Source organism: Salmo salar, chromosome 13 (assembly GCF_965601325.2).
Source record: "Salmo salar chromosome 13, fSalSal1, whole genome shotgun sequence".
Classification (NCBI taxonomy): Eukaryota; Metazoa; Chordata; class Actinopteri; order Salmoniformes; family Salmonidae; genus Salmo; species Salmo salar.
This window is the reverse complement of record NC_138303.1, coordinates 85,601,583-85,625,547: the sequence shown is the minus strand read 5'-3', so window position 1 is coordinate 85,625,547 and position 23,965 is coordinate 85,601,583. Positions and strand designations below refer to the sequence as shown.

Sequence of the window (23,965 nt, the reverse complement as noted above, 5' to 3'; positions counted from 1 at the left end):
GTTCTGTTCTGTTGTTCTGTTTTGTTTTGTTCTGTTCTGTTGTTCTGTTCTGTGTTGTTCTGTTCTGTTGTTCTGTTCTGTTGTTCTGTTTTGTTTTGTTCTGTTCTGTTGTTCTGTTCTGTTGTTCTGTTCTGTTGTTCTGTTCTGTTGTTCTGTTCTGTTGTTCTGTTCTGTTGTTCTGTTTTGTTTTGTTCTGTTTTGTTTTGTTCTGTTCTGTTGTTCTGTTGTTCTGTTCTGTTCTGTTGTTCTGTTCTGTTGTTCTGTTGTTCTGTTCTGTTGTTCTGTTCTGTTGTTCTGTTTTGTTTTGTTCTGTTTTGTCTGTTGTTCTGTTCTGTTGTTCTGTTCTGTTGTTCTGTTCTGTTGTTCTGTTTTGTTTTGTTCTGTTTTGTCTGTTGTTCTCGTCTTTTCTGTTCCGGTTGTATTCTGTACTTTTCTTTTCTGTTCTTTTTAATTCTACTTCTCTCCTCTTCTACTTTCCTATAGCTCAGTATGTTCTATAGGCTAGTAAGTGTGGGAACTAGGGGGGTTACTGGTATAGCACTACTCCTGACAGCCTTGATGTGTCCTCTCTCCTGCCCCCTGCCCCAGTTATGACGGAGCACAAATGGAGCACGCAGGGAGAGGTCAGCCCCAGTGCATGAGCCTCTACAGGTGAAAGCTGTTCTACTGTAATAAAGCTTAAAGCTCTGCCCTGGACCCTGCTCAGAGCTGTTCAATGATTACTGTTGCGCACGTATGGTGCAATGCAGTTACAAGCACACTTATGTTATGGAGTCATGTTAATGTGTAATTACGTAAATATTGAATGTGTAATTACTTGAATATTCATATTTAAAGTCCATAAAACTGAACTATCTTCACATGTAATCTCAGTTATGAATAAAGAAATAAAAAAGAAGCGAACTGGTCTGATATCCTGCAACCTTTTTTCCCAATTACTCAGATAATGACCCTCTGAACTCAAACAATGTGAGAAAGAGTTTTGCAATCTGCATGTTGAGCCACTGTGCTGCTTTTTACTTACCTTCTTGGGCCCCCCTATTTTCATTTCATACACATCGATGCTGTAGTTGGATCTCCGACCGAACGAGTCAAACTGGATATTCCCTGTCATACCTTGTACCTGGACCTGCCATGCACACCATGACACAAGGAACCGTAATAACCTTCACACAACAACTCAATTCAGATTTAGTCAAAATATACTACTATATTTTTAAGACATGGTGACAGGGGTACACCTGGGCATCTGTGAAGACCCCTCCTACCATTTTGAGGGCTCTCTCTATGTCAATGCCTTGGCTCCAGGGCACGGCCGGGTTGGCTAGGCAGTCCCCAGCGCTCCCCCTCCGGGACACGTCCACCCTCTGCCTCCGCAGGTACCGGAAAGCCTCTGCCAGGACCAGCACGGCATCATGGGTCAGCGCCGACGTGAACTGAAACACAACCACCACACCAGATCATGACACTAGGAGAGCAGTCCGAAGGGTATTTACTGGTTTGTGTAAGGAGCACATTTAGATACAACGCACAATGTGAAAAGGGAATCAATTGTGAAACTAAGTATCAATGATAAAGTAGGTACAGCAGTAGCTGAACAGCCCACTGTCACTCTGCCTCAAGGTTTCTTTTATTCAAGAGTAATTGGGGATTGGCAGTCTGTTGTTGCCTGATATGCCAAAGCTAGTTCATACTGTTGTAGCTACTTTCAAACAGAAAACACATTTTTGCCTCTTTTCTGAGTGACAAGCAGTAAACAAGCAGTATGATTTTACTATTGCCTCACTGACAGTTTATCTGGTTAAATTTGACAAAAGCTTTCCTTTTGTGAGTGAAAATGCTCTGTCTTTGATACTATTAGCGAGACACAGATAACTGAACAGATAGAGAGAAAGGTAGAGAAGCAGATATGGGCAGAGATGGAAGTTTCATACTGTAAATAAAACATCCACACAACATTGACAGCTGTGTGGGACTGTACCTTCAGTGGAGTGCCCTTAGCCTCAGGAAACTCCCTCTCGTCTAGGCGTTCCCAGCGCTGGAGGAATTGTGTGACTATTGGGTTCTCTGGGTTGATGATCTGGAAGCCTGTTATGTTGGCTCCTCCAGCAAAAACCTTGTCCAGGGTCATGTTAGCGAAGCCCTGCAGTGAAACCAGAGGTACCCAACAACATGCAGGCATCAAACAATCTGTCCCCAACAACTGGGTTCATCCGTACTGAGAGCTTCACCTGTAATGCCTTCACAGTTAAAAAAGGAAAGGATTTTCTGAGGTATTGTTTTCTGAATAACATAAAACTTTCGAGTTTGTGCTGATAATGTATGTTCGTATTTGTTCATAAGAGTACAGTTTGTTCAAATTTAGAAAACTAAAGTGATTCCACATCCCATTTTATAATAAATGTTTGAGAGGGCCCCTGAAATAGATAAGGATTGTTGTGTTGTGTTGTGCTACTCTATTCACCAGGTTAGCCAGGATGTAGTGGTAGCCTCTTCTGTTCTTCCCCAGGGTCACCACCTGCAAGAGGGGGAAAAACTCACAATTAGACAAGGCATCAAAGGACATCACATACTCTATCAATCTTCTGGTCTAAGAAGACACAATAGAACCTGAAAGCCTCTATTAGTTCTCAGAAGTAGCATAGATCCACTTGATCAAGGTTGTGGGTTTCCAGTCTCTTTGCACTAATGAGGAAATATAGTGCACCACCACCACCCCCACCACCACCACCACCCCCACCACCACCATCCCCATCAGTGACTTTTGTTGAGCAGCAGAAACCGCACAGATTCAACTGTCATCTTTCAGTTCAAAAACAAACAAACAGAATAATTTAATTTCTTAAATAATGTTCCTTAGATAATGTCTGATGTGTATATGAGTGTGTCTCTCTAACAGGGTCTGGGTGTGTGTTTGTGTGTGCGTGCGTGACTTTGTGTTCCTTTTGTATTAGCGTCAGTATGGAAAATAAGGTCAGGACTCAAGGCCCGCAGAAAAATTACCCTTTCATAACGCAGCTGCCTACTGAAACAAAAAGTGCTCTCTGTCATTTTCTGCTGTAGCTCAATCTGCCACAGGGTTGGAAAGACTTAATTAGGACCAAAACTGTTCTCTCCTAGTGAGAGTGGGCAGGCAGGCATGGACAATCAACGCTTGCTGTTGTGTTTACTCTAATGACCAGTCCAGGCTTAGTTAACGCATCAAGGTTACTCAGAGATACTGTACGTTACCATAGCTCTCATTCTTACTGCCTGGCAGAACAGAACAAAGCAGAACAGAAATGTGGTTTCATCATGGAGATACATACAGTACCATACTTAGGGGGTGGAGAGAGAGGCTTTTTTCTCTCTATTTTCACTGTCTTTTTAGACTTCCTCCCCCACAGTTTTGACAAGGATGCTCTCTATGTGTCAGCCACTGCAACATCCAGTGTTATGTAGGACAGTTTCACGCATTGTAGTTGAGAGAATGCCTATGAATTCCAATAACCAACATGTGGTAAATGTACAGTATGTTTCATTTTACCTTTGAATAACCTCCAATATGGATTGTAATTATTGTAAGAGTATCAAAGCAAGGAATCAAGGACATGCAATATGTTGTGTTGCATCGCTTAATCAATTCTCATATCTCCTCCACCTCCCTCAATGTCACTGAGGGATGTATTGTTAGATGTAACCAAGGAAACAAAGGAAACAGCGTAGGAATAGGACTGTTTTATCACATTTCAGGGCGTCTTCACAAATTACCCACAAGTCTCCATCTGTAATGGCATCCATCTGCACATTGTGACTGTCATTCAGACAGCATCCAGTCAGTCCTTTCCTTCACACCTCTACCTTTCAACCATCATCTGCTTAGTCCCTTTAATAGCTCCTAATTGTCTCTGGAGAGAGAACATTCTCAATCCTCCAAGGTTACAGCTCAGTCCCTCTCCCAATCCTCCCCATCATCTTGGCACTTTCCACTAAATCCTATTACCCTGGGAAGGTGTGCTCAACGATTTCATTATGTTTGACATTTTCCACCTCCACCAGTAACCCCCCCCAGATCCTGCCTGCCTGGGACCCCAAACTTCCCATTTCTCAGAGGGAGGATAGTTACGGAACTAGAAGGTCCCAGTGTGTGGGATAAGGCCATACTACTGGTAATAACACCTGTAATGACGTTCATAGCTCATTTCACTCTCATTTGAGAAAATACAGAGTGATACAGACAGGCTCCTTGACAGTGGGACACTGTCTCCAGTGAAGGATCTGATCTCCAGTGTTGGGGAGTAGTGAACTGCATGTAGTTGAACTAAATTAAAATCTAGGTAGTTCATTACTTTATTTGCCATGTAGCGGTGTAGCTAACTACTGGAACAACACACTACTTTTTTTGCAAAAACTTTATTTTTTGGCATCAGACTTGCCTAATTCTCACTTGAAATATTTTTTGTGTTTAATAGGCAAAATTACATTATGTTAACATGTGACCCCAAAGTTAACTGTTTTTGCAATTTACAGTCATTGACATTTCAGATTTACATATTAAACTTTTTCAGTAGTTTGAATGTAGTGAATTACTTTTTCAAAGTAACTTTATAATTAAGTAAACTATATTTTTCTGAAGGGTAGCTTTAGTCTAGCTTAACTTCTTCCAGTGTTAAGTACTTGGTAGCTTGGTAAACTCTCTTTTCAGAGTAGCTTCCCCAAAACTGCTGATCACACATGCAAAACCACCCGCTCCTCCGCCCCTCGTCATCCCATCCCTCCCAGGCAGAAAGCATGCATAATCAAAAAGTTCAATTAAAAAAGAAGAGGGAACAAAAAGCCCTTCATCTGGGATTCATGTGAGCGGGAAGGAGCCACGGCGGACAAAGTGTGACAACACAGCAAGCACTTAATGAAGCTGCAGCTCCTGGAGCCAGCGGCTAATTCTCTCCTCTGACAAGTCATGGAACGAACGGAACAGGACCACTGCATCCTGCCGTAAAACACAGGCTATTCGCTTATATGAGGGCCACTAAAGATTTGCCACTTGAAATTGTATTTTTGGCTCAAATATTGAAGTCTGTTTAATTCATCGTAATTAATGAGTAAGTTAATATTGCGCTGTGATCTGAAATGCAGAAAGCTGAAACATCTCTGTGGTCCACTGTGTGTTGGTTCTCTGTTGCAGAGACGTATGACTAGACTACGCAAATCCAATTTGAGTACTTAAGAGTCCTAAGCTAATCCGTCCCAGGGTGTGTATGTGTGTGTGTGTGCCCACACGCACACAAGTAGGGGGAGTTGAGGTATTTCAGTGACTCATACACATTACCATTCAAAGGAGTCCAGCTCCAATCTAGAGGACATAACTGTTGTATATGAAGAAAGTATGCAGTATCCCCCTCCTGTGCCCTCAGAACAGCCTCAATTCATCAGGGCATGGACTCTACAAGGTGTTTGAAGCATTCCACAGGGACAAGTTGGCTGGATGTCCTTTGGGTGGTGGACCATTCTTGATACACACTGGAAAATTTTGAGCGTGAAAAATCCTGCAGCGTTAAAGTTTATAAAAGACACCCACCATGAGTGCCCACTACATTGGCCCAAGAAGGCCAATATAAAATAAAGAAAAACCCACACCAAACTTAAAGACAGGAGGCAAATCAAAAAGTGGAGCAAAATGAAAATTGAGAAGAACAGAAACAGGATTGTTTTTCTAGAAATCAAATAGGGAGTGCCAACGAAAGGTGTTAACCCCACACATCTCTCAAGAGAACTGGGCCAACCACTCTTAAATATCACTTGGGCCAGCACATGTGAAACACCTTCCCACTAACGAGATGATAAACCAGCACAGGTGTAACACATTCTGACTAACGAGGTGACACCAATCAGTGCGCACCACGTGCGAACGTGCTAGAGTACAACCTCGAAATATAAATGGGCAAACAAAAGCATGTAACAAGTTCTTGACACAAACCGGTGTGCCTAGCACCTACTACCATACCCCATTCAAAGGCACTTGAATATGTTGTCTTGCCCATTCACCCTCTGAATGGCACATACACAATCCATGTCTCAATTGTCTCAAGGCTGTCTCCTCCCCTTCATCTACACTGATTGAAGTAGATTTAACATGTGACATCAATAGGACCATAGCTTTTACCTGGTCAGTCTATGTCATGGAAAGAGCAGGTGTACTTAATGTTTTGTATACTCAGCGTATGTCTTGTTCTCTAGACCAGAAGTGGACTAAGATAAAAATAAAGCATGTGATGTGTGCATAATAAATATTTTTAGGATCCTAGCGCTCCAGTTTCCTGGTTCCCCTGGGATGATAATATTTCCAGCCTGCACCTAAAACAGACGGATGGGGACTTAGTGAGGTCATTCTCATTCCTCAGTCACATCAGTTCGCTTCCTGATCATAACCAGTCTCTGTTGTTCTCTTTCGGTCAGAGGCTAGGTGGGTCAGGCCATTGTGTTCCAGCCAAATAGAATGTCATTCTATTCTATTTCTATGGTTCCACCTCCCTAGACAGGATGGACAGCTCACCATTATCCACTTTGGGGGTGGAAAAACTCTTCAAAGGCATAGCAAAAAAGGAGAACTGTCAAAGAGTCTACTCCCTATCCAACTGTACACTGGGTGAGAGTGAGAGGGGAGCTCCAGTATCAACTGCATTGATTTACTATTATGTGGATTACAATTAATGAACATTTTTGAAGGGGTTGCAAAAAAAATTGTAAGGGAAAATCAAGTCTGAAATGTCAAAGTGGAATCGACAAACTGCAGATTGTATTGGGCAGACCAAAAAAAGCCGTAATTGAGAGGAGGGGAGGCTATGCTTGGTTTTTAATCAAATAAAACAAAAAATAATAATAATTCTGTGTTTCTAAATACGAAGTATACAGGCACCAAATGCACATTACGCTACTCGTTCCATGCACATACGGGCGCAGTGTGCATCACGGCTGGATAGGCTGCATTTCGGCTAAAACCAGCTTTTGGTTGGTCTTAAATATCCCTATCAGCACTGCATGAAATTAGCACTTTGGATCATGTTTTTAAGGACACACATCAAATATTTCCACCCCACCAATCTGAGCGCAAGCTAGCTGATATAAGACAGGTAAGATGCCAGTGCGGCAGTATTTACATACCGAAAATAACGTGTGTTTGCCGCCTTAACGCCAGCCGAAAATAGAGCCCTACAAGTTTAAAATGTCCGGCATTGCAGGACATCTCTCTCTCTCTCTCTCTCTCTCTCTCTCTCTCTCTCTCTCTCCTCTCTCTCTCTCTCTCTCTCTCTCTCTCTCTCTCTCTCTCTCTCTCTCTCTCTCTCTCTCTCTCTCTCTCTCTCTCTCCTCTACATTCATTTAGACAGAGAATAATGTTCTCACATCTGTCACTCACCAGAGAAGAGGGAAAGAAGACTATTAAGGTTGGTGAGTGTATACTTCACTATTGCAAAGTCAATATTAAACAAATCACAGATTCATTTAAATTGACTTACTGAAATTCAGAAGACATGTCTCTCAGAGGATCGTGAATCAGGTATCTTCCCCCGGGCAGCTCTCAGTAAAAGTCTGGTCTGGGCGGATCCAGGTCGTCTTTTGTCAGATAGGAAATTCCCTAATGCTTTCCCACTAGGGAATGCGGCACCGGTGTCTCCCTCGCAGACCTTCACTGATCCTTTTTGTGATGCCAAATTGTTGTGGAAATCCTTACACAGGGACACTCGAAATCAATCTTAAATTAATCATTGTTTATTGTCAGCACGCTGGAGAGGTTCCAACAAACTTGATGCACCATAGTGAACGTCTGTTAGGAGCTCTAACGGGGCAGTCCCGTTTAGTTCCCTTATATACTGGTTACAGACACGTTACATAGGCATAGTTCATAGGGTTGCCTCCGGCATGTGTCTGGCACCGTCTCCTTTCTTAACTTATAGAACATGTTCCGGGCATTCTGCCAAATAGTCTAAAGGAGGTATGTCATGACCGCCCACCGTCATATCTTTGCCAGGCACAGGCAGGTACCAAGGATTGTTTATGACACCAAAGACAAGATGCACAAAGTAACATTTCCTTCACACCAGTTATAATTTTTAAATATACATCTACAAAAGCTAATTAGAAACAACAATGCGATTAATGACAATGTTAAAAGCTTCAATGAAAATCTATATGAATCAGAATTAAACAATAAAAAAACAGACAAAAAATTATCACTAAAAACCAAGATCACCCCAAAATAAATATTAGACATTGTTATAACATTCACACGGAGACAAGCACCAGAAATAGATGGCTTTCCCATAGAATTATATTTAACATTTTGGGACAAAGCAGCTTCCCTATTTACACAAATGACAACACACATCACTCAATTCAGTGCTTCCTAGTGTATCAAACAGTTATTTCAGTTATATTAAAACAAGGAAAGTCCCCTGCTGATTACAGACCAATAACTTTAATAATGTGTGACAATAAAATAAAAAAAGCTCAGAAGCAATAGAATGGCAAAAGTCTTACCAGACTTGTTACATATCAATCAAACATGGTTGATTAAAACTCCACGTACAAACAAATACAATAACATATTTCAGTTTAATACAATACGCAAAAAAAACAAGATATACATTTATCAATAATGGCTGTTGATGCCAAAAAGTTTTTTGACCGTCTTGAATGGCCTTTCTATTCAAAACTTTGGAAGCTTTCAACTTTCCAGCTGAAATAATAAATGTTATAAAACTATTATATAAATGTCCTAAATTATGAAATTGCTGATGATGACATTTCTTTAGAAAGGGGCACAAGACAGGGATGTCCTCTCTCCCCCCTCCTGTTTGCATTGGCAATTGAACCGCTTACAGAAATAATTTGACAGGACCGTATCAGTATTGGTAAACATGAATATAAACCAGAGCATGTGAGCGGAATTGAGCAATTGGAAATCGCCCTCATCGCTCATGGAGTGGTGCTTGGGCAGCGCTCAGGCACTCAGTGTCCATTCCAACCGCTCCGCTAAAAAACAAAAACTGACGCTCCAAATTCGCTCCATTCATTAAAATCCCAATATAAACAACACCCATCTATTTTTGTGACTACCTTGACCTACCATTGGTTTTGACGTATTGAAACCAAACCATATGGATTTAAATGAAAAGTGTTTGAATAAACATGAAAAGGTGAATTTAAGAAGCGCACATCATTTCAAATAGGCTACATGTAATATTAAACATCATATAAAAACTCTAAATAGGTCAGGAGCCAGACAGGGAGCCTAAGAAGGAACAAAAATTAATTATTTAGGCTATATTATTTATATTATTTCAAGGATATAGCCTGCAAAGAAATACATTGTGAAGCATTTGCGAGTGTGACAATAGGCTAGTAAGGACATAAAGGACTGAGCATCTAAACAACATTGTATTAAATCATTATAGTCTATACATTGTGCATATAGGCTGTGATTTACTGAGAATTAAATACAAATTAAATGAAAAATTACTTATTAGTGCCTTTGAATTCATTTTTAGAATAAATGTTTAGTTTTCCCAGTGTGTGGCTTCAGGGTCATGCGATGATGCCTGGAGAGCAGGCCAGCAGTGGAGAATATCCTCTCTACGCTTGCGGAGACACTGGGGATCCTAAACACCCTTTTGGCCACTCTTCCCAGGCTGGGCAGAGATCCAAAGTATTTTTTTTTTTTTTTCGATAGGGAGGCCCTTCTGGTTTTTAGGCAAATTAACCCAATCAAAGCGGAAAGCTTCTTGAACGTGGGAATATGCCAGGCCTATTGGGCCAAAATCAATTATGGCCTATTGGGCCAAAATCAATTATGGCTTACTGGGCCAAAATCAATTATGGCCTATTGGGCCAAAATCAATTATGGCTTACTGGGCCAAAATCAATTATGGCCTATTGTATAGATAACAGAACAAAAATGAACGGAACGTTTAATAGCATGTGCACATAGTAAGCGCGCCTGTGTGGTTTATCAGTTTCTTTATGAAAATATTTTGCGAACTCCATGACAGTAGCTAAAGCAAGGGGCTATAACAGCACACAAGTAGACAACAAATGCATGCTGGGCCGGGCCTGCCCTAAGGTCATGAAGTGAGCGCTACTTTAGTGCTACTGGAACGAAACTGGAGCAAGCGAGAAGACCAACGCTCCAGCCTCTGGGAATCTCGCTCCACGCTCCAGCCTCTGGGAATCTCGCTCCACGCTCCAGCCTCTGGGAATTTCGCTCCACGCTCCAGCCTCTGGGAATCTCGCTCCACGCTCCAGCCTCTGGGAATCTCGCTCCACGCTCCAGCCTCTGGGAATCTCGCGCCACGCTCCAGCCTCTGGGAATCTCGCGCCACGCTCCAGTCAAATTGGGCATGCTCCGCTCACATACTCTGATATAAACCAAAAATATTTGTTAAAAATATTTTCAGAATACTCTAAAATCTCAAGATATAACATGAACGTGGAAAAAAACGAAATAATGGCAATAGGAAAAATAAAATCAATAACATATGAGTGTGACGATCCCCCCACTCTGTCTGCCGAATTCTTTCTCTTTGCTCATGTTTTCCTTAATAGGATGTCAGTGGGCGGAGCCGAGAGGGTCGTCAGCGAAATGGGACGTAAGGGGGCCATTACGTTTTTTATATTGGTCAGGTATAACAGGAGATCATCTGCAAATATGTTTTGCTTATATCAGAGTATGTGAGCGGAGCATGCCCATTCCCGGGGATGAATACACCTTTCCCCCATACATTGAAGAGACTCTCTCCATGCAGACACACTGTTGTTTTTTATTCTGGCATTTTGGGTCTTCTTTGTGTGCACTTGTTTTGGCACCTCTCAACACCCCTCATTATCACCATCTTTGCACACATCCACTCACTACACTAGTGAATATACACACCATTGTTAATTGTATATAGTTTACTTTATTTAATAAATATGTTTGTTATTTCTTTATCTCCGCGTTGTCTCCCTCTTTGTTACGGGCTATGATCCAGTTCGTAACATGAGCTACAGCAATCCTTCAAGTGGACCACAAAAATAGCAAATACTTAGGATGTGTAATAAGTAACAACAAACATATAAAGATAACTTTATCAGATTACTTAACAATACGAAAGCAGATCTAATTAAATGGAACAATCTTCCCATAAATCTTACAGGTAGAATAAACCTCTTCAGAGTGGCATGGCTCCCGAAGTTTTTATATTATTCTCGGCAATAACAATTACCCCACCGAAGACATTCTTTAAAAAAGTATTCTCGGTCATAACAGACTTGATATGGGCAAATAAAACTCATAGAATAAAAAGTAATGTTTTATATCTTCCTAAGTGGTTTTAACCTTTCAGACTTGGAATTGTATCAACTCGCTACCCAAGCTTTCACTAGGGACACTAAAGAGAAACAATGGGAACATACTGAATATGTGCACGCTCATTCCCAGAACTTTTTCACATGTCTATTTTCAAAGGATAAAGCTAAGAACATTAACAACTGCATAGTTAAGAACACTATAACAATATGGAAGAAAATGAAACATATTCTACTAAAACCAATATCACTCCCTAAAAACACAACCCTCAGAATTCACCGATAAATTGAAGGCATAGAAACCGCAAAAGACTTGGTAATAGGAAATACATGTATTTCTATTACAGAATTAAAAAGCAATTTTGGACTGACCAATGTAGATATTTCCAAATGAAACAACATTTTGATTTGAAATCTTTTGGGCATCAGAGCAATCTTTGAGTCAGAAAAGGATCTTCATATGATAGGTAAGATATACAAAACCTTGCGAGAGCCTATCCAACTGACAATCTCTGACAAAAAAAAGAATAAACTATTGGATCCAAGTACTGATATTGGCACAAGACGGAAGGAATGTTGAAACATAGAGAATCACTGAAGACAGGGGAGCATGAACATCTACCATCTACCTCCCTGCATGATTTGTTCTCTTTGAATAAACCTATTTTCCCCCCTGATTTGCTTTGGGGTTTGTGTTATTGAAGAGTAACATCAACTGCTAACATTTGATGCCGTGACCAGAATGAATTGGTCTGAAAAACAACAAGAAGTAATAAAGTAATAAACTGTGTGTTGATCCAGAAGAAAGAGAGAAGGCTGAGTGCAACCCACTTCGGGAGTCAACCCTTAATCTCCTGATTGTTGGCATAATTGCTGGGTGAGTCTAGACCAATATACATTTAAAAGAACCAAATCAGGTTAAAATGTGTGCATGCAATGAGTTATACGTATCTGTGATGTATAAGGGTTCAAGTCCTTTGTTTGCTCGGTTAGAGGTTTGAGTCCTCTGTTACAGGTTTGTTAAATCTCTGTTATAGGGGTTCAAGTCCTCTATTAAAAGGTTTGAGGCCTCTGTTTTTGTTTTGTGAAACCTTCTTGTTGCATTGAAGTGAGTTGCTAGTTGAGAAGCAATTTTTACACGTGTGGGGAATGTAAGCCTTGTGAGCAGCATTCAACAAGCTTTGAGGTGAACACAAGTTTTTATGGGTAACCAGGGTCAACAGAAACAATTTGTCTTCTAGGAGATAATAGAGGTTTAAGTCCTCAAAAGAGGTTATACACACACACACGCATGCACACACACACACACACACACACACACACACACACACACACACACACACACACACACACACACACACACACACACACACACACACACACACACACACACACACACACACACACACACACACACACACACACACTATATGGATGTATTTCAAGGCATACCTTCAAACTCAGCGCCTCTTTGCTTGACATCATGGGAAAATTAAAAGAAATCATCCAAGACCTCAGCAAAAAAATTGTAGACCTCCACAAGTCTGGTTCATCCTTGGGAGCAATTTCCAAACGCCTGAAGGTACCACGTCCATCTGTACAAACAATAGTACGCAAGTAGAAACACCATGGGACCACGCAGCCGTCATACCTCTCAGGAAGGAGACGTGTTCTGTCTCCTAGAGATGAACGTACTTTGGTGCGAAAGGTGAAAATCAATCCCAGAACAACAGCAAAGGACCTTGTGAAGATGCTGGAGGAAACAGGTACAAAAGTATCTACATCCACAGTAAAATGAGTCCTATGTCGACATCGCCTGAAAGGCTGCATAGCAAGGAAGAAGCCACTGCTCCAAAACCGCCATAAAAAAGCCAGACTACGGTTTGCAACTGCACACTTTTTGGAGAAATGTCCTCTGGTCTGATGAAACAAAAATAGAACTGTTTGGCTATAATGACCATCGTTATGTTTGGAGGAAAAAGGGAGAGGCTTGCAAGCCGAAGAACACCATCCTAACCGTGAAGCACGGGGGTGGCAGCATCATGTTGTGGGGGTGCTTTGCTGCAGGAGTGACTGGTGCTCTTCACAAAATAGATGGCATCATGAGGAAGGACAATTATGTGGATATATTGAAGCAACATCTCAAGACATCAGTCAGGAAGTTAAAGCTTGGTCGCAAATGGGTCTTCCAAACGGACAATGACCCCAAGCATACTTCCAAATTTGTGGCAAAATGGCTTAAGGACAACAAAGTCAAGGTATTGGAGTGGCCATCACAAAGCCCTGACCTCAATCCAATACAAAACGTGTGGGCAGAACTGAAAAAGCGTGAGCGAGCAAAGAGGCCTACAAACCTGACTCAGTTACACCAGCTCTGTCAGGAGGAATGGGCCAAAATTCCCCCAACCTACTGTGGGAAGCTTGTGGAAGGCTACCAGAAATGTTTGACCCAAGTTTAACAAATTAAAGGCAATGCTACCAAATACTAATTGAGTGTATGTAAACTTCTGACCCACTGGGAATGTGATAAAATAAATAAAAGCTGAAATAAATCATTCTCTCTACTATTATTCTGACATTTCACATTCTTAAAATAAAGTGGTGATCCTAACTGACCTAAGACAGGGAATTTTTACTAGGATTAAATGTCAGGAATTGTGAAAAACTGAGTTTAAATGTAGTTGACTAAGGTGTATGTAAACTTCCGACTTCAACTGTATGTCCTCAGTACACGGGCAAGAAGATGAGAGCAACAGTGGGGGGGGGGGGGGGGCAGATATGAAACAAACCAAACCATTATACATTTCTATTGGTCCAATGAAGATTCATGCAGGGGTGTGGATAGGCTCATTTGAACAACCTATTTTAGGTCTTGATGTTATTATGCAACTTGACTCTACATTGAACATTTCTGAAGGGAAGGTGACATGGAAAATTAGACAACTGCAGGGATCTACAGTTCAGAACCATCCTATTTGGACTACGGAAAAAAATGGGTGTGGAACTTTGGATATGGAACCAGTGTGCTTGACAGGTGCTGCCCCACCTTGCACAAAACAATATCCCATTAGCAAAGAAGCTATGGCCAATACTAAAGTAGTGGAGGCTCCTAACATCATCATACAACATGGCACACCATGTAATCCAGCTACCTGATGCTTCCTCCAGATACCACATTACTTGAACACGACTGTTGTGAGTTGGTTTTGGATCAGCTCTCTGATGGGTTTATGAAGAATCTGTTGGGAAACCCAGAGTTTATCTTACACACAGACAGTTCAAGCATTGTGGAGGGGGGTGTGAGGAAGGCAGGCTGGGAAGTTACTACAATGGACAATGTGATAGTGACAGGCATGTTAACTGCAGGAACATCAGCACAGGTGGCGGAATTGGTGGCTTTGACAGAAGCATGTAAACAAGCTGAAAGAAAAACAGCAAATATCTACAGACTTGAGGTATGCCTTTGGTGTTACTCATGATTTTGGAAAAATATGGAAAAACAGAGGATTCATGACATCACTGGGAGCTCCTCTGAAGAATGGACCAGAGGTGATGGCTCTACTGAATGCTCTCCAGTTAGCTGGACAAGTTGCAATTTTGAAAATGAAAGCACATGGAAAAATCTTTACAGATGAGAGTAAAGGTAATGATCTGGCTGACAGAGCTGCCAAGGCGGCTGCCAAGAGAACACCTCAGGCACCTAAACTGATTAAGAAATACACCTCAGATGCATTGCCTACGGTATTATGTAGTATACGGGCAACACATAACAAAATCACAGGATTGAGTCCGTTTGAGGTCGTCACAGGTCAACCCATGTCACTACCAGGCATGTTAGATTTGAGAAAAGCAGACGTTCACTTTATGAGTGACACAATGCTTAACTACTGCATACAACTCTCTAATGCAGTATGGGAAGCAGACAGACAAGTAAAAGAGGCGTGGGGAATAACTTCTGAGGGGGGACATGACGTAGTACCAGGACAGTGGGTGATGGTAAAAAAAGATGTAACAGAGACATGAGGGCCAAAATGGTTAGGTCCTTGTCAAGTTTAGCTCATAACAAGGTCAGCAGGGAAAATCACAATGGATACATGTCACTCATTGCAAGGTTGTCCATGTTGATGACAAAGCGAAGCCTGGAGAACAAAGAACTGATTGATTAGCAATCTCGGGTGAAGAAGCATAGTAAGATGATCAGAACCTGATAAGCTTCTATGTTGTACACCACAGTCATCATATTAGGGATATCTAGCCAACTTTTTCCTGAAAATCGGGACATGCTTACTTAGGGAAATCTATGTGAAATATCAATTTCTCTTGAAACCAGGACATGTTACTCTCACATTTTTGTTTCCTTCGTTACAGGTTATGATAATCTACCATCTGAAGCTGCAGCACTATCCCTTGACTGTACCTGAAACGATACAAGATCCCCGGTGAAGTGTTCATTACAGAAGTCCTTATCAACCAGTGGAACGGAAGAAGAATTCCTCACTACCAGCAGACTGTCAGAACATCATTTTTAATAGTTATCTATGTGGGACTGATAACAGTGTGGAATTACCTTGCCAATAGGACGATTGAATATTATTGTCTTGAATATTATTGTTTGTGTGAGTTTCCTCCTAATACAGGATGTGGTAGGAATCGTAAGGGACATCACTTTGTTTGAAATCTATTTCTTAATGTAACAGCAAGTACAATATGCCCTTTGTGTGTTATAGAAATGCAAGGTGTTTAATGTGAATGATTTTATGCTTACTGCTAATGATTTTTATACTGTCTATTTTTTCATGTTTTTTATTGTTTTCTAAAAATAACTTTTTAAGTATATTTCTTTTTTAAATGGTCTAGGGGGGAGTGTAAAAATATTTTAAAGATAATACACAACGCAGAGGACGAGAGGTCAATAGAGTACTAACGATCAATGGAAATAGTGTTTTTTCTCTAATATCAATGGGTCAGAGAAATTTCAGTCCGGGACTCATAGCTACATGGCAAGTTCTCATTGGTCCAAATTGTTTATACATTGAACCTGAAATAGGATACTTGTTATTTGGCTATTGGCCCAGTTTTATTCCAAGGAATTCTAATTGGTCAACCACAGGCTAGGGCTGGGTTATAAAACTGCATCCTGTCCCTTTGTTCTGTGGGGAGAATCACAGGAGAGAATCACTGAAGTGAATCACAGGAGAGAATCACTGAAGTGAATCACAGGAGAGAATCACTGAGGACAGGGGAGCATGAACATCTACCATCTACCTCCCTGCATGATTTGTTCTCTTTGAATAAACCTATTTTCCCCCCTGATTTGCTTTGGGGTTTGTGTTATTGAAGAGTAACATCAACTGCTAACACTATACAGTGCATTCGGAAAGTATTCAGACCCCTTGACTTTTTCCATGTTGTTACGTTACAGCCTTATTCTAAAATTGATTAAATAAATGTTTTTCCTCATCAATCTACAAACAATACCCCATAATGACAAGGCAAAAAAAGGTTTTTAGAAATGTTAGCAAATGTATTACAAGTAAAAAACAGAAATACCTTATTTACAGTATTCATACCCTTTGCTATGAGACTCGAAATTGAGCTCAGGTGCATCCTGTTTCCATTGATCATCCTTGAGATGTTTCAACAACTTGATTGGAGTCCACCTGTGGTAAATGCAATTGATTGGACATGATTTGGAAAGGCACACCTGTCTATATAAGGTCTCACAGTTGACAGTGCATGTCAGAGCAAAAACCAAGCCATGAGGTTGAAGGAATTGTCCGTAGAGCTCTGAGACAGGATTGTGTCGAGGCACAGATCTGGGGAAGGGTACCAAAAAATCTGCAGCATTGAAGGTCCCCAAGTCCTTTGTGGCAACAGTTTGAGAAAGGCCCTTTCTTGTTCAGCATGACAATGCCCCTCGTGCACAAAGTGAGGTCCATGTAGAAATGGTTTGTCGAGATCAGTGTAGAAGAACTTGACTGGCCTGCACAGAGCCCTGACCTCAACTCCATTGAACACCTTTGGGAAGAATTGGAACGCCGACTTCGAGCTAGACCTAATCGCCCCAACATCACTGCCCGACCTCACTAATGCTCTTGTGGCTAAATGTAAGCAAGTCCCCGCAGCAATGTTCCAACACCTAGTGGAAAGCCTTCCCAGGGACCAACTCAATTTTAATGCCCATGATTTTGGAATGACATGTTCAACGAGCAGGTGTCCACATATTTTTGGTCATGTAGTGTAACTAATTAAATTACAATGAACTAAAATGTACGCTTAATCCAGTATAAAGTAATGTATAGAATTTATTATACAACAGATAAAATTCACAAATTCTACAGCACAATGGCAGAGTGATGTCTTAAGTGTAAAACTAACAATTACTCAATAATCCTGCCTTCTGGGAATGCTGTGAAGTCCAAAAGTTATGGGTGGAATTAGAAAGTTGGCTGTCAGAAGTATTACTATTTACTTTTAATCTGTCTGTCTGCCAAATTTAAAGACATGGCATATGAGGGTGCAGTGAGCTACCCAATGGGGTGGACGAATCTTTTCTTGTCTATCCTCTTGAAAAAAAACGTTTACTTAAAAACTGAAAATCAACCAATCCTCCATCGTTAACACAATGGAAAGGTAAAATGCTTTATTATCTAACTGTTGAAAGTGCATGGGCGAAGGAGAGAAACAAAATGGTGCAGTTTGAGGTCATGTGGTGGAGAGTGATACGGGCGCTGGAGATGGGGGTATTAGCAGTTGGGTCTGGGCAAACTTTAGGTCAGGTGACGGGACACTTGAACATTGTGAGAATTTTGTGCAACTTCCTGCACGCGGTAAAAAAAAAAAAAAAAACATACAATAAATAAATCAAGTAGTTGGCCGACGGCCAGCATGCGCGCAGGATTTGGTTCTGGGTGATGAGATTAGACACACTAACATTGACATTCAGATTCATTCTTGAGTATAAAATGTAAAATATTTTTTTTTGAGATGACCAAAATAATCAGATTACTTTCAGTTACTTTTGGATTATTTAGGCATTAGAAGAAGACAAAAAGGATCCATCAAATTCATTTGGCGTGTCATCATAGTGGTCTCTGAGAAACTTAAACTTGCGTCTTTTTTCAATTCTGAATTGAATGTAATGGAGGAAACAGAAAGGTGTCGTGTATTTTTTTACGCAAACATAATATCTGAATTTAAAAGTAAGCCAGTTGTTCAAAAGTATCTGAAATCTGATTTCAATATTTTTGCTGGTAACATAACCAATTACAGTTCGTTTTTTTGTAATCAGATTACATGTAACGGATTACATGTAATCCGTTACTCCCAAACCTGAATGTGGTGATGTATTCCTCTGCAGTAAGAGTTATAAAACAGCCCGTCAGTATGTTTGGGAGAGAGAGGGCTTTCTGTCTGCCCTGCCCATTGTGTAAGAAAGCACAGTTATCTTCATTTCCTCTCCTATCTTGGTTGCGCTGTGCTGGGCTGTGCTGTGCTGGGCTGTGCTGTGCTGCTGCAGGACCATTAGCCTAAGTATTCCTTGGGGAATCTATTCTAATTAAGCAGACTGGAGCCGCGGCTCTGTGCAGGGCTCCATCTATACCCCGGTGTCTTCCAAAAGATTTGGCTCCCTTTAAAAGCATTCCCCCTGACAGAGCCTTGTCTTTGTTGATGCCGTATAAGAGTCATTTGTCATCCGACTCCTCAGAATGGAAACTGGCCTCCTTAGGATTCAATCCTTCCCTTTCCTCCTCCACTTAAACATCTGTGTAAAACAACTGAGCAGGAAAAGGTCCAATTAAAATGTGTACTAATGATAGTAATAGTAGTACTAATAGTAATACTGCTGCACCACCTCTAAAACTACAGTACTACTACAAAGACAGCGTATCATGTCATACCTTTTAAATTGATATCTATGTAAAACAAACCATTTAGCAATACAGTAATTCACACGCAGAGTCAGGTTCCCTCTACAAGCTCCCATTTCCCCTTCCAGCATAATCCAGCTCATCCACCCCCCTCTCCTCTGTGGGAGTGGAATTCCAATCCACCAGTGGGCATTATACCACTTCTGCTATTCCATCAACCAGCACAGAGCACTGCACAGCAGAGGGGAGCTGGATGCATGGTTCCATTCCCACAAGCATTCTATTCTCTCTCCATCCACTCTCGTCTCTAGTCTCCACACACTACCTCTCTCTTTTTTTCTCCTGTGGTAAACTGGGCCCGTCACTTGATCATTTATGAGCAGGTTGTGGGAGTGAGGTCTCTCCAAAGGCCCATCCATTCATGCCTGGGCCTATTCTTTACAGAGGAGATGAGCAGGTTGATACCTTTAAGATGGTGAGAGCCTGCAGGGCAGGGCAAGCTCCCAGACCCCACAAATCAACACATACAGAGCCTCAGGCCAGCACACACTCTGGTCTGTCTTGCACCAAACTACCTCACTGAGAGAAATGATAACGAGTAACGACTATATGATTGAATAGGAGGAGACACTGTGCTAGACATGCGTTTTGAATGACAAGTCATTGGGTTCATATTAGGAGAGAAAGACAGGGAGTCCTCCACTCTGTGCATCTCTCTCAGATATTGTGCCTTCAGTACTGCACACTACTCGAGGAATACAATCCAAAATGGGTGTTTGTTTCTGGAGGATTCTCCCCATCCCATCCGGCCCAGTGTATCGCTGAGTGATCTTGCATGTGTTCAGGCTCCTGCCTGCCTTTGTGTGAAATCTTCCTTCAGGCTAGGAGGCTAGGGCTATTTTTAGCAGGCTGATTGTATGCTGTTATGGGACAGCGTGTCCTACTTACACTGGGAGCTGCTGATATTAAAGTGTTGATGTGACGACCCACATAATGAATCGTCCTTGAGAGACCCAGACGTGTCCTGCCAGTCTCAAACACCAAAGCCACCGCTGTGTCTGTTAAGTGACTTCAAATGGCTTCAACATTCACACTGGGGCTGTGGGTGTCAGGGCTTGGAAAGCAGAGATATCACACTTATAATAAATGTCAAGATTTCAACCTCTCACATCAGTCAAGAGGACAGATATAAACCTCCTGACCTGAATGAGAAAGTAATATTCTGTCACTTTCAGATACATCCTTCCATCATGGTCAGAACCAAGTGGCAATAAACACAAATCTGTCTGAAAGGTCACAGTAAAACTCTTTAGCACAATCACAATGAAGGATCACCATAATGAAGAATAGCTGCTCTTTCCATGACATAGTCTGACCAGGTGAATGCTATGATCCCTTATTGATGCCACTTGTTAAATCCCCTTCAATCAGTGTAAAGGAAGCGGGGGAGACAGATTAAAGAAGGATTTTTAAGCCTTGAGACAATTGAGACATGGATTGTGTATGTGTGCCATTCAGAGGGTGAATGGGCAAGACAAAATATTATAAGTGCCTTTGAATGGGGTATGGTAGTAGCTGCCATGCGCATTGGTTTGTGTTAAGAACTGTAATGGTTCTGGGGTTTTCATGCTCAACAGTTTCCTGTGTGTATCACGAATGGTCCACCATCCAAAGGACATCCAGCCAACTTGACACAACTGTGGGAAGCAATGTAGTCAACATGGGCCAGCATCAATGTTCCCTCTAAACTGTGCACGTGGGCGGCCGCGCACTTCCTCCAGGACTGCCGCCCAGAAGAAATGCCATGCCGCGCAGAGACGCATGAGATTGAAATTCACTGAAGTCGTCCCATTATTTTGCACTATATAGATCAACGTTTTTCTGTGATCGAATCAACATTATATCACCTCATTTTCAATGCAACAAACCAAAACAAATCTAACTTTGCAAGATTAAGTCCGTGATTTTGTTGTAACAGAGCCAGAGCACAACAGAATAGAATTCTATTGTCGGGAGTAGCTCACAAGCGGTCTTTCAATCAGTAGCTAGTGCACTTTTCAGATCAGTTCAGATCAGAGCGCAGAGTGTGCGTGTGCACATTTGTTTATATTCTTTGCTAGTTAGCAAGTTATTAGCCCAGTTATAGATAAGTATAGGCCAGCAATGGGGAGTTACTGCTTCCTACAAGAGCACAAAACGTGTAGGCTACATTTCAAGCTGTCTTTGAAAATCCTGTCAGGTAAAAAGCTTATATCTTAATTAAAGGGGCAGTGTTGTATTTTGAGACAGGCTTGAACATGCAAATAAGCCAATAGGCAGAGGGGTAGCCTACACTGTCTAATTCTCTGTATGGTAATACAAATGTATTTCACTTTGTAAAGTGGCTTCTTGCATCATACAACACAATACAATGCAATTTACAGTCAGCTTTTTGGCCCATGTTGTAAAAAATCATTCATTCATGTCAAGCCCTTCATAATGTAAAAATGTTTTTAAAAGTCTCATTGAATGTAGGCCTGCACTGAACACCACATAGACTATATCACAGAAATCCAGAGCTATTTCCATGTGAAAATGTTATGGGATTCACTGCCATTGGTTTTGTTGGTAGGCCTACAGTGCATTCGGAAAGTATTCAGACCCCTTGACTTTTTCCAAATTCTTTCGGTTACAGCCTTATTCTAAAATGTATTAAACAGTTTTTTTCCCTCATCAATCTACATACAATACACAATACTGAAAAAGCAAAAACAGGTTTTTAGACATTTTTGCTATAATATATATATTAAAAAAAACTGAAATATCACAATTTGCATAAGTATTCAGACCCTTTACTCGGTACTTTGTTGAAGCAACTTTGGCAGTGATTACAACCTAGAGTCTTCATGGGTATGACGCTACAAGTTTGGCACACCTGTATTTGGGGAGTTTCACCCATTCTTCTCTGCAGATCTTCTCAAGCTCTGTCAGGTTGGATGGGGAGCGTTGCTGCACAGCTATTTTCTGGTCTCTCCAGAGATGTTAGACTGTGTTCAAGTTCAGGCTCTAGCTGGGTCACTCAAGGACATTCAGAGACTTATCCCAAAGCCACTCCTGCGTTGTCTTGGCTGTGTGCTTAGGGTCGTTGTCCTGTTAGAAGGTGAACCGTAGCCCCAGTCTGAGGTCCTGAGCGCTCTGGAGCAGGTTTTCATCAAGGATCTCTCTGTATTTTGCTCCGTTCATCTTTGCTCCATCCATGCCCCATGACTAGTCTCCCAGTCCCTGCCGCTGAAAAACATTAATGTTGCTGCCACCACCATGCATCACTGTAGGGATGGTGCCAGGTTTCCTCCAGATGTGATGCTTGGCATTCAGGCCAAATAGTTCTATCTTGGTTTCATCAGACCAGAGAATCTTGGTTCTCATGGTCTTAGAGTCCTTTAGGTGCCTTTTACTGAGGAATGGCTTCTGTCTGGTCACTCTACCATAAAGGCCTGATTGTTGGAGTGCTGCAGAGATGGTTGTCCTTCTGGAAGGTTCTTCCCTCCACAGAGGAACTCTAGAGCTCTGTCAGAGTGACCATCGGGTTCTTGGTCACCTCCCTGACCAAGGCCCTTCTCCCCGATTGCTCAGTTTGGCCGGGAAGCCAGCTCTAGGAAGAATCTTGGTGGTTCCAAACGTCTTCCATTTAAGAATGATGGAGGCCACTGTGTTCTTGGGGACCTTCAATGCTGAAGAATTTTTTTTGGTACCCTTCTCCAGATCTGTGCCTCGACACAATCCTGTCCTGGAGCTCTAAGGACAATTCCATCGACCTCATGGCTTGGTTTTTGCTCTGACATGCACTGTCAACTGTGGGACCTTATATAGACAGGTGTATGCCTTTCCAAATCATGTCCAGTCAATTGAATTTACCACAGGTGGACTCCAAATAAATTGTAGAAACATCTCAAGGATAATCAACGGAAACAGGATGCACCTGAGCTCAATTTCGAGTCTCATAGCAAAGGGTCTGAATACTTATGTAAATCATATTTTTTTCTAAAAATCTGTTTTCGCTATGTCATTATGGGGTATTGTGTGTAGATTGCTGAGATTTGTTTTATTTAATCCATTTTAGAATAAGGCTGAAATGTAACAAAATGTGGAAAAAGTCAAGGGGTCTGAATACTTTCCGAAGGCACTGTACATTATGCTCAAATAGCCACAATAGCCTATTGGCAACTGTCTAAAACTGTAATGGTACAGCCTCAGTGTTGACTGTAACCGCGTGTAGGAAGTTGCACAAAATTCTCACAATGTTCAAGTGTCCCGTCACCTGACCTAAAGTTTACTCAATGCCCCCCAAAAATGTGAAGTAACATTGGCCAGCATCCCTGTGGAATGCTTTCGATACCTTGTAGAGTCCATGCCCCGACGAATTGAGGCTGTTCTGAGGGCAAAACTCAATATTAGGAAGGTGTTTGGACACAGATATACACACACACACCATTTTAAACCCTGTAGGCTTGTGTATTTGTGTAAAAAATAGAGGAAACATAACATGGGTGAAACAAACAGTGTAGTTATGAGGAGTGTTTCCTGTGTGGATTGAAGGTCCTGGGAGTCAGTCGGTCAGTCCCATTCCTTTGAGCCCTCTGCCCTGGTGGCACTCCATCTCATTAGAGAGCTCTGTGACATTTTAGAGAAAACCCTACAACACCGCTGACTAAAGAACTGTGGCATTACTTCAATTTCAATTGTCAGATAGAATAGAAGAAAAAGGGCCATTACTTACGTCACTACTCAGGGGATTT

General features: G+C 41.5%; 1 protein-coding gene across 1 annotated transcript in view; it reads right to left on the bottom strand.

Moving 5' to 3' along the window:
- LOC106567848 (glutamate receptor 3) overlaps nt 1-23,965 on the bottom strand; it is a 116,955-nt gene that overhangs the window by 21,557 nt on the left and 71,433 nt on the right. Inside the window, exons 5-8 of the mRNA XM_082960406.1 lie at nt 2,465-2,518; nt 1,982-2,143; nt 1,269-1,436; nt 1,025-1,129 (exon numbers count right to left, since the gene is read on the bottom strand). Coding sequence (XP_082816532.1) covers nt 1,025-1,129; nt 1,269-1,436; nt 1,982-2,143; nt 2,465-2,518 — 489 coding nt within the window. The remainder of the gene's footprint in view (nt 1-1,024; nt 1,130-1,268; nt 1,437-1,981; nt 2,144-2,464; nt 2,519-23,965) is intronic.